Source organism: Ambystoma mexicanum, chromosome 5q (assembly GCF_040938575.1).
Source record: "Ambystoma mexicanum isolate Mex_15411 chromosome 5q, UKY_AmexF1_1, whole genome shotgun sequence".
Lineage (NCBI taxonomy): Eukaryota > Metazoa > Chordata > Amphibia > Caudata > Ambystomatidae > Ambystoma > Ambystoma mexicanum.
The window spans coordinates 646,970,222-646,982,404 of NC_090933.1; the positions used below are offsets into that span (position 1 = coordinate 646,970,222).

Genomic DNA, 12,183 nt, shown 5'->3' on the forward strand with positions numbered 1-12,183 from the left:
GTGGTGCAGGGGCCTGTACCTGCCATAGACCTGGTCATATGGCATCCCAAAAAACTCAGTGTGTGTTGTTAAGATACGGGCCCTCAGCATCCTCCTCCTCCTGCGGTGTCAGTGAGTGCACGATAGCTCCAACTATTGATGGATTCATTGTGTATGTAGATGTTTGTTTGGTGTGTATTGCGTGCATGATAACTATTTCATCCTATGCGCGTTGACGTTTATGCATGATATCATGTGGTGTATGGGTTCTGGGGTTTGCATGTGCTTTTCACGACCCGACGTGCAGATTTCATTTCCATGAATACAGTTGTATTTGCACGGGTATGGTTGTATGACTGCTTGGCTCTGGACCGCCCCTCAACACGGCCACATTTTCACGTGTTCTTCCTCATTCTGCATGATCTGCCCCCTATTTGGGTCACTGCGTAGCCCCGGCACACACTCTGCGTGGAGTCTCGAGCAAGGCGCTCGTCAACTTGCAGAGACGTGCCGGGTCTGCGTGAGGCCACGCAAGTCTAGCGCAGTAGGTTCCATGATTAGACGAACAGGGATTTGCATGCAAATTGGCACATAAATCCCCGATTTACAGTGCAAATAATTCCATGAATCAGGCCTTTTGTTTTGCATATTGTTATAGGACAGCACAAAATGTGCACTATTTTTCCATTATAAATCTAGAAAAAAGTCTCTGACCAAGCAAGCACACAAAGAATGTTAAGAGTACTTTGGTACTGACCCCTGAACTGAAAAGCATTCGCAGAGGACATGCAACAAAGCAGATGTGAGGCTATTAAGTGGTGCCTGCTTCATTTTTTAGTATGCACAGTAGAAAGGGAATAATGAGGGTCATACTTGCCATTAAACTGTATGTTTTTGCTTTTGAAGAGTGTGTCAAAGTGTCTGAGTGAAACCCATGAGAAAGCATGTTTTAGTTCAATGTTTTTATTATGAAGCAGGATAGTCTTCAGTCTGTCAGATTGTAAGCAAGACCACACTAGCTCTAGGCAATCTTCAGCACCTCCTAGTTAAAGACGTTGTGAATCTCTCCAGTCTCTTGGACTGACATGACCCTCCACACCCACTGCAGGAGATATAGGCTGAGGGGTCTCTTAGGCTAATTTGCGCCTCTTCTTCAACTCTAGGAAGTATAGAGTGTTTCAGTTGCTTAAGTTTACCCCAGCCTTCTATGAAGGTTATGCCTTACCAATCTCTTAGGCTCATTTAGTCCACTCATTGTGTATCATAACTGTATGAAATCAGCAGTCTCCATGTCTTCTTCAGACGCCTCAGACGTCTCAGGGAGCTGGGTTGGTGTAAGACTCCAGCAGACTCATTTGCATATTCAGGGATCACACGATGCAGGATAGTGATGAAATGACAGCATTCTCAAAGACATTTTTAGCCATTTCCGAATGCACGGGAGGAATGTGACTCCACAAGTCTCAATGGCCTCTTAAAACCTCTCGGGATGCATGCAATCTTCTTAACACCTCTCGGCAGGCGAGTTGCTAGGTCTGGAAAAGACCCGGGGCTAAGCTGATGTCAGAACTGTTGGGACTGGGGGCTAGCTAGTCTTTTGGCTGTAGCTCCTGAGATTCTATCCGGGGCTACAACCAGAAGATCAGGGGCTATAGCCCCCTTAGCCCCCCCCCCTAGCAACGCCCCTGCCTCTCGGGTTAGGTTATCAGACTGTAGTACCCCAAATGGTACAAAAGCCACCAGCACAAGCTCTTTTACATGTCTCCAGGGGTCATTGTAGTCTCCTAACAAGCTCTTTTACCACAGTGCATGTCTTCCTTCTGCAAAGCCCTACAATGCATCAGAAACAGTGTATCTTGGTCTGACTTGATTTGCTATAAACACTACGCATGGTTTTAAACGGAGAGAAACACTGGGCCACAGGAATCCTAGCTACGAAAAAACATTCCTTGGATGTACGAAATGAATATAAATTGAATTTCAGAACCACAGACGTGGACATTGGAGCATGCTAAGATAAATGTAAAGTTAGATGATAGAAAGGTTCTGCATGTCCAATATGTGCACATGCAGTTAATAGCACAGAAACTCACATTTTTAGTCATATGTGGTGTTTAGCAGGAACATTAAATAACAGCCCTCTGTAAATGCCTCACATTTGTATATGGAGACACTTTTCATAATCTTAAAATATTCCTTCAGATTTGACTGTAATGGGAATGGAGAGCCTGTACCCTGTATGTGTTAAGGAGTAAAAGGGCTGCACAGGCAGCATAATGGGAGCTGCACACTAAATCCCACCTAAATGTAATTGGTTATGATTCACTGCAATTCACTGAGGAGCCGAGCCACTCACTTATCCTAAAGTGACAAAATGTACTGTGGTTCACTGGGTGGTAATGCCTTTTAAAACATTTAAAGATTTAAGTACCTTGTCAACAATTTAGTAAGTACATGCAAGCTTTTCATAACAAATGTACAACTAAATGGGAACATAGCTGTTGCTTTTCCAGGATAACAGGCGAGCAAAACGCATTTGTTAAATTGACTAGCACTAAGCTAGCAACCATACAACAATCACTGAAACAGTTTGGAATAATTAAGGACAAGAGGTTCCTTGTTAGGAATTGTTTTACTATACAACAAACAGATATCTACCTTCCATTGTGGATACAAATTCCAGATGGCCATCTGTGTTGGTGGAGACAACCTTATAAAAATTCTTCAATTTCTCATTGCTTGTATAATTCTGAAATTAAAAACAGTGTCAAAATGAATTTCTGATAACCACAAATAGGATGTAGAGACTTTAGTAAAGGGTATGCTTTAGCTACCTGCAATGAAAGACTCCAGTCGTGGAAATTTGCTGTTATAGGTTTTGAGGCAAGGGCTTTCAACACATCCTTTGGACAATCTCTGAAAATCCTACTTTTTTCGGGCGCTGAGAGCAGAAATAAATTACAAATTAAAAGAGAAAAAATGCTATCACCAAACAGTCAAATGAACACAAGAAAAACATATACATTCATTTCTAAAGTTCAATGTTCTGAGAAGGCCCATTGCAATGAGGCTTGATCCAATCTCTATCCTTGTGAAAATGAGAGCGACATATTAAAAGGTTAAATGACAGTTTTTGTCATCTAGCAGGATAATGCATGTGCCTTTCATATAGGCTAAGCGTGTGGAGATCTAGCGTGAACTGGCAGTAGCAGTTTAATCCCCAATTACAACTCCATACTCAAAGTATACCACAAACTGAACCACCTCTTGATTAAAACATTCATTTTGAAAATCTATGAACAAGACCAGTTGAAAGAAAATTCGAAGGATGGATGTTGTCGGCTACTGGTTACTGATGTGACAATGTGGCTACAAATTATTCAGGATACAATAAATTTAGGGGAAATGCACAGGGCCAAACCAAACACATGTGGACAGTTGATGATGGTGTTAAGCGTGTTCATTGTCTCAACCAGTGCAGTTGAAGCTTTACAGCTATGTAATGTACAGTTATTGGTTAATGTATTTTGTTGCAGTGCTTTATGCTATTTACCATGCTAAGTCCACCCTAAGGACTACTGAATTTGCATGCAACGTAATGTACAGTTTAACATGTAATTGCTGAGTCTACAACTGCAACCGTTTAGTTCAGGAATAGATAGTGGCTTCTATACACACACACTGCATGCTCCATCATTTAGTGCAGCATTTCATATTAGATGGTGTCAGGAAGCCATGTGGGAATCTATGAGACAGGTGGGCCCGATGTCACGGTTTAAAATAGAGGTTCGTAAGCATACAAAAAGAAAGGGTTGTATCACAAAACAATAATGCAAAAAAAGTTGGATGGCTCTCCTCAAAGTCCAGCCCCTCTGCCGGCAAACCTGTGGGGGAAGGAGGTTTAGTCACTCACAGCTTCAGGTGGTTAAGTGCCCACTAGAGATGTCTTCACAATGTGCAACATCCGACGTCCTTGCATTTTTCAGTGCCTCCTTGTAGTTCTCGTCCACAGGTCGCCTGTTACGAATGCCCAAAACTCATCGAGCATGGGGATGTGCCACGTCTTTCACGTTCTGTGCGAGGCCTTTCAGTGTCAAAATGTGGCTCGCCTTTTGTCTTGTTCTGGGGTAGGTCTGGATCTGGCCCTCCTGTGGTCCCTAGGCATGTAGAGATAGGGTCTATCCCTGTGGGACGCCAGCGTGGAGACAGTATACAGGCAGATCAACCCCATGAAATAGCTCTGTTAACTCAAGTAAGGGGGAAACCCTCGGAGGGATAAAATCCCCACTAAGGATGACTGATCAAGGAGTCGAATAAGGTAGAAGGAAGAGGATGGCAGGATGGTAGAGAGCACCGTTCGAGTACTCAGACTCAAGGAGGATCCAGAGAAATGATAAGAGGTAAGGAACAGGCAAGGGGCAAAGGAAGAATACACGGAGGACAGGAGGAAGGAATTTAACGAGAACTAACAACAGCATACCTGAAAGTCAAGAGCACTGCAACATGATGCTTCAAGGGCCGGCAGTGGAGAAATCATTTTTGTTCTGTGTGGTTTGCGCGTAATGACATAATTCTTCCTAAAGACTAGACCACCACCCGGAGTTGATTCCTGATGGCGTACCGAGCTCCTATGGGGCCTCAGTAAAGTGGAAGCAGGACCGGATGAGGCTAACAGCAGACCAACACAGTCGACAATGTTTCCAACTAGAATTTCAGATACAGGGGCATCTATCTCCAGCTTTGATGCTTTTTTAACCATTACCCAGCCTCCCTTTCTGACAGTCCTCTAACTGCTGCAACAGTCGAATGCCTTGGGGCCTCTTCTCTCTCTTTTTTCCCTCTCTACAGCTCTCTTCTTTCTCTGAACTCTTATAAGATGCTCATCGATTCACCACATTCTCGTACTTCCTCTCTTGCTCACTGGTTCCTCAAGTGTTAGCTCAATATGGGGCGAGATCCCTCTCTGATTCAACCCACCCAAGCATTCAATGTCCCATCTCTCCCTTCCGTTGATTCCACTCCCACCTCTTCTGAATGTTTCTGCTCCCTCTTCTCTTGTTCCTTCTCCACTTTTTTAAAAACGTTTTTCAGCCCTCTCTGGGTCCATCACCTCCTCCTCCTGCTCTGAGGAACTCTTCCTCCTCTGGATCTCTCACCAGCTTCTCCTGTGTGGTTACCACCTCCTTTATAATTGTCTAAACACCTTTGGCATTCTTCCACCACTTCTTCCTCCGAGTCTCTGATCCTCTTTATTATCCTCTCTCCTTCTCTAGATGTTTTGCCTTATCCTGTTCTATCACTTCCTGTCCTAATATCGGACCAAACCACCTGCCAGTGACTCACCCAGATTCTGGCCTCATACAAAATAACCACGTTAGCCATGACGCTTCAACTACCCTAGGTGCCTGGCACTTCACCAACCTCTTCGTGTTTTCTTTCGAAACAAATCCCCCAGTCCTGAAGACAGTCCGATGCAATCACCAGCAGGTCCCACAACCTTTATCCGCTGGTTTTTCCATCTACTCACCGTACCAGAAACACCTGAACTCTGTGTGTGTCGACAAGTTTTTCGTACTGCCATAACATTAGCAGTACATGTAATCATAATCACTATTGTTGTACTTACCCACCTATGCGTACAATTACTGCATAACTTTATACAAACAAATTGTTTTTCTTGTGCCAAGGATGGCATACTTTACCTTTCCACTCTTGTAAAGGTTTTTTACTTGTGAAAATTTAATAAATCTCATTCTTCAATGTTTGAAAAAGATATCTTTATCCTTTCATGTTTATGTTATGAGCTAACTGATATGTGCTAAATTAGCTCCACTGTGACCTCTTAAAAAGCATCCTACCGAAAGCGTCAATGACTAGGGTAGCTGTTGACTCCAATTTCTTTCATAACTATCACCTTCTCCTCCAGATCTCTCACCATGTCCTCCAAGTATTTCTAAACCTTTTCCCCTTTACTTTCACCACCTCCTTGTTCTCCTCCCACTCCTCTCTTAAAAAGCCACACTCCCTGCAGTCCCCCAAACTACCTCCTTATTGTCATTCCCAGTCCTCTCTTTTAGCTTCTTCAAACAAACTTGTACTCCTTCCCTCCTCTCTCCTTTGACAGGCTCCTTCTCTGCACCTCTGCTTACTCCAGACGCCCACACCGTCTATACATTCTGGCCTCTCTTACGGGGACCTCGTACCTTCCCTCAGTACCTCTTATCCGTAATCTCCATCAGGTGAGTTCACAACAGTTTGAATCATTGGATTGGTGGGATTCAACTTGAAAGCAGCATTGAGCTCCTGTGTTTGGCACCTCCATCTCGCTCTGTGAAGCAAGCTGGAACATGGGGCAGCACCATCTTGAATTGGTCTCTTGCGCAGTAATGCTGAGAAGTTAGTGAAGCAGAGCTGAACACTTCACTTCCTCCTGGCCATGCAGCCTGTGAACCCCTCTGCCTGATATTAGAGTTCCTGATCCTGAGTGTGCATATGCCTCTAGTAGGGACCTGCCCTTGTGCTCTGATATTTTGCATCTGGCACCACCACATTTACTGCACCTATCAACACTGTAAGGAAGGCATGGTATCAAACAGTGAAGACAGACACAAGGGATCACAGTTCAAGGGTGTTTATTAAACTTCAAATGGGTTGGTTGAATGCCCATCTAAACTTAAATCTAAGGATGCAAGTTACGACCATCAACTAATAATAATAAGATAGTCCTACTGGAGTCTGTCAAAATAAAAGGGCCTATACTAATAAACCCATTTCCAATCTTTACTTCTAAATACAAAATGGTGAGGGACAACAATGTATGCAAAAGGAAAGTGCTCAAGAAATATATCAGGATAGTTGAGCACTTGGCTTCCCTTCCCCACGTTTTCAGCACAGCCAAGGCGGCACGTCCGGGCTTTACACACACTCTGGCTTCTTGGCCACGAGGTAACAGTGAAAATCATAGGCACCAGGGCCTTCTGCCAAAGTCTCTCTCCCAATGACTGTCTCTTATTGCAGAGGGCCTGATGTAACAAACAAAACACAAAAGCTCCTTTCCTTTGTCAGGGTTTTCATATTCACAAGTTCACGACTGGCCTTCCTCGTTCAGGCTCGGACCACGGGTGCCCCTAGTTCAGGCTCAGACCCCTTTTCCACAATGCTCACAACTGGTCTCCCTCTTTCGGGCTCGGCCCACGAATCCCTCTTGCTCGGGTTCGAATCCTCTTGATATCAGAATCAATGACTTTCGAAGGTGCAATGGGCTTTGACTAAACCGTCGCAGGACCACTTCGATTCACCTCACACAATTGTATCTCACATCAATCTTCTACTTTCGTTTCTCTTGCCATGATACCTTGGAGTCCTTCGATTGAGCACATTCACGGCGACGGACCACTTTATCAACAGTATTGTATCTTTCCTTCTCAAGTTCAAACATTTATCAGCAGTTTAGCTTTACTTGTGTCCTTCATCACACACGTTTAACAATGTTTGTTCCAGCGCTCGTTATACAATGTTGCTGCTTGCATCCTTGACTTCAACACAGACCGTTCTTATATCAGTCTCCCCAACTCACCAGCTGTGTTGATGGCCGTCACTTCTTTGTTCTTGGAGCCAAGGACGATAACACAGAGTCTGCTGCTCCTCCCCGCCTTGGTCAGTTATGCAGCAGGGCTGTCGGTATCTCCGACACACAATGCAGGATTCTTCAGTCTGGTTTCCTGGCCTTACACTATCTGCCTTAAAGGTTTCTTGAAATTAACGGCATCCTGCCAAAAAGGTCATGGGTGCTTCCTTTCTTACGAACCCTTCGTGCTTTGCCATCTTTCTCCCTTCGTTCAGCTGCCAACTCGAAAGTTGCTGTACCTTTGTGTACTTTGCCTCGCTCAGAGTGTGCTCTCGTGCTCCACCTTTTATATGTGTGGGGAAGTTTAATGGAGGTCAGGTGTGAGTGATTGTCAGTAATTGCCTGACCATAGTAGTGGGACATGTCAGGTACACAGCTCAGGTGTGTGAGAAACCAGAAGGTGTCTCACCCATTAGTCCCAGAGGATCTGTCACCCAGGTGGCCAGGACACAGCCATCGCTGTGCTGAAGCCAAGGTTGCAAGCAGCAACATTGTTTGGCGAGCGCTGGAATGAACATTGTTAAAACACGTGCAATAAAAGACGCAAGTAAATTTGAACTGCTGATGAGTGATTGAAATTTAAAAGTAAGACAGGATATCTTTGCTAGAATGGTCTGGCACTGCGTGAGTGCTCAATGGAAGGTCTCTGTGTGGTATCCAGCTGAGAAGTGAAAGTTAAAGGAGATTATGTTAAGAAGAGAGCAAAGAATTGCGAATCGAAGTGGTCCTGCGACGGGTCGAGCAAAATCCTACGCAGTCAAAAGTCTTCGATTTTGAGCAAGTAAAGGTATGTTTGGTCCTGGCCCAGCAGAGGGACACCAATTGAAGGTTTTTGTGTTGAAATAAGATAGTTTTGGTCCGAGCCGGTGGGTCTGACCCCGGTGGAGGGTGGCCCGGGGTGAACAGTAAATCACCCGAGAAGTTGTACATGAGAAATCCTGAGAAGAAAGGAACTTGAATATTTGTTGTGTCGCATCAGGCCCTCTGAAATAAGAGATTTTGAATGGCAAGGAGACTTTGGTACAGAAGGCCCTGATGCTGAGGTTTTGAACTGCATCCTCGTGCTAGAGAAGCCAGTGCATGTGCTAAGCTCGAGTGTGCCGCCTTGTGAAAACGTGGGCAAGGGAAGCTGATGGCTCAAATATCCTAACATATCTTTTCTTGATCACTTCTTTTGCATAACATTGTTTCCCATACTATTTGTATTCAGAAGTAGAGATTGGCAATATGTTTATAAGTAAAGGCCCTTTTATTTTGACAAGACTTTGATGGTCGATACATGAATATCCTTATTCTGAATAACAGCAAATCTTGTCAAAGGCCTTGCAGAAATGGGATACAGTATTTCTTTACTGCTCACCCATGCAGAGCTGAAGACTTTGTTGAGAGCACAAAAGAAAAAAATTATAAACCTTAAGTATATACCTGGGCAATGCAATCTGACCCCATGCTGCATAGAAATTCTTTGAACAAATTGAGCTTCCGAAACGATTCTGTCCCAATTAGTGTTGATAAATAAAGCACATATAGCAGAGCCCATAAACCAACCCTTTCGTTCTCAAGCTGAGCATGTGAAATTCTGAAATTCAGGCCTCTAAAATTCAGTCCTACCCCCTGACCGACAATGCTACTCTGCCCTACCAAATAGAGGCTTCGGCGTCAGCACCATCTAATGCCTGTGCACATAATAGATCACAGAATCCCAGGGATCCCGATGTTTGAGCCAATCCGCACAAAAAGAGAATGCTAGCCCAAGCAATGCATGCGGTGAAGGACACGCAACTGCAAGGCATGGTAAGTGACAAAAAGAAGGTGATCCTCACCAATGTGGCAAAGATCACAAAGCATGAACTTCAGGAGGCCCTTTGTGATAAAATCCTCAAATGGCTCAGAGAAATGTTGAAGCTGAGGCTGGTCTGGCCCTAGTAGCAGAACATCCTCAACAGGAATTGCATCACCAAATGGAGGCAACAGGGCAATTGTTTAATCATAGGATGTATTAGAGGGAAATTTGGTCAGAAGATGAAGTCTGGGAAAGAGGAACTCCAACCTTAAAAAGATCCTCTACCTCCAATCCACTCATGACTCATGAACAATTACAATCATTTGTTGACTTAAATGGAGCTTTATGCCAGTGTATTCTAGGTTTTTAGTGCTATGGTAATGGGTATCACCATTATTACCCATTTGTGGTACTAAATGCATCTGCCTCCGGGAGCATGAAAGGCTGCGTCAGCTCAATTGCGTCTCAAACCTATGTCGCAGGACATCATCCGTTTCCGAAAGGCAGGGATGTTACATTTGATACTCATAGAATTGCAAGAAATGAGGCCTAGCCCAAAGAACATATTTGAAGGGAAATGCCACTGGCGACCTGCATGCTTCTTTTCACTAAGCCTGAATTGAACAGGCCTGTCTCTTGTTTGCCTCCCTAGACTTAAGCCAATACTTAACTAATATGGGAAACCTTGAGGTTCACAGCCAATTCAAGTGAGGGGAACCCACAGCCCTACCTGAATTTTGGGGGGGGGGGGGTGGACGCCTGACTGGTGTTCACCTAGAGGCATTCCCTGTTTTTAGTTCTTGATAATGTACTTACTGTGACTCAGGGGAAATGTTCCTGCTACGCTCACAGGGCAGCCCCACAGTCCCAAACACTCACCATCACTGCAGCTGCCCAAAGAAGTATAGTTGGGGTTTGCATCTTTGTGAACAGGAACCTACCTGTAGTAAAGTTCAAAGGCAAAGCAACATCCTCTGTTTTTGTTATGGTGAGTACATTTTCTCCACTGGTGATATAGGTCAGTTGCTCGAATCCCAAGCATGTGCCCCATATTGGAAAATAATCTCCTCTATCATTGGCCTGAAAACAAAAAGCAAAAAGAAATCATTGACTTTATGCACAGTACAGAGTTTGAAGATAAATATGTTGATTTGGTTTTCAATCAACTCCTGTTGATGATTTCAGACCACTGTGCCCTGCATGAAGGACCATGTGTCATTGCTCTACTATATTCAAATTAGCTACAAGATAAGATAACAACATTGCAATGTATTTCAAACCAATTGAATTCATTTGTTTTATGGTAATTTGAGAAGCTAAAAACGTTGCTATCCATCAGATATCATTTGTAGAGTATGCGCTCAATTGCTTTCCACCGGTCTGGAAATTATATTGACAACCAGAGTACCGACTATAGTAATATGTTGTAACATTCAATAAATAAGTTGGTACATAATACAACCTTAGCTGTCTATCTGCCAGTGCAAGAGTGCTGGGATAATTTGTGTTATATGCAGAAAACAAATTGATTTGTAGGTAAATTAGTACAATGTGATAAAAGACATACGTATGTTAATTTGAACAGGACGGGAACAATATGTAGGAGCGGCGAGGGAGTTTGCAAACAGTATACAGGTTATGTGGATCATTACACTTTATTTGTGATCTCTCGCATTTACAGAGATACCAAATAACATCAAACTTATGTGGGTTTAGAAAATGTATAATAGAAGCCTTATACACGAAATACAAGTGTAGAACTGGGCATTTAAGTTAACGGGCACACATGCCAAAGCACCACTCAGTAACCATCCCTGGAAGTTCACCTCCAGGTCTGAGCCACTGAACAATGTGTTGTGGGTATGCAAATAAGATGGAAAGTACACATGTTTGCTACATGTGACAAATACATCTTTGTCTTGTTAGATACAATGGTCTACTCCGCTATCGCTTTTCTGGTAAAGGATTTTTTCATGCACTACTGCTCTACTCACAAGGATGTCACTCTCAAACTGTGCCACACTAATGATACCCAATACGGGTGAAACATTTATTTGGTTGTCTGCATCTTTGAGAGCTGTGTTGGGGTGCTAAAGCTATGTATAAAATAGTTGTGGAGCAAAATATATGCCTCTGAGCCAATATGCATATCCACAATGCATTGCTCAGTGGCTCAGAACTGACAGTGAACTCCCAGGTATCATGGTTGCTTGTCAGTTGAAACGGCTTAATATGTGTGTGTGTGCATGTGTGATGGACTTCCTGTGGCTTGTACCTGCTCAGAGTAAGATGCTCTGCATAGCACTCCACCTAGTGGTTGTTCCAGAGCGGTGTAGGCTCTTTACTTCAAAAGTAAAAGGGGAGTCCACAGAGACAATCTAGTCACACTATCCATCCCCTACAGGTAGAGGTACCAATTATCCCCCATGCTTCCCTCACAGTGAAATTGGGTAACTAGGAGTGCATGCTCCTCAGCTCCCATGTGGGGAGGCTATAAGCCACAGAAAGACAATTACTGGGTAATAAATGTCTGCCTTCCGAAGCTTGTGTATCTGTTTAGATTCACATGCTCTGCATAGATTAGCGAGCAGTGCCAGATGTAGATGGGGGGTAGGGGGACAGAGCTGAAGGAGCAATAGAAAATAAATGCCCAAGTACAGCCTGCCCCAACCTGTGAGTCTAATATTGATTGTTTGTCCCCACAACAGTGTTGCGTGAAAGTGTGCACAGAACTCCAAGTAGGTGCCCTGCAAATATCTTACAAGGGGACATTTGCAATGAAAGCTAAAGTGGC

At 43.8% G+C, this 12,183-nt stretch overlaps 1 protein-coding gene across 1 annotated transcript in view; it reads right to left on the reverse strand.

The window, feature by feature from the left end:
• Positions 1–12,183, reverse strand: part of GGH (gamma-glutamyl hydrolase) — a 367,715-nt gene that overhangs the window by 94,036 nt on the left and 261,496 nt on the right. The window contains exons 5-7 of the mRNA XM_069622120.1: positions 10,331–10,469; positions 2,814–2,920; positions 2,638–2,728 (exon numbers count right to left, since the gene is read on the reverse strand). Of these exons, the coding sequence (XP_069478221.1) occupies positions 2,638–2,728; positions 2,814–2,920; positions 10,331–10,469 (337 nt within the window). The remainder of the gene's footprint in view (positions 1–2,637; positions 2,729–2,813; positions 2,921–10,330; positions 10,470–12,183) is intronic.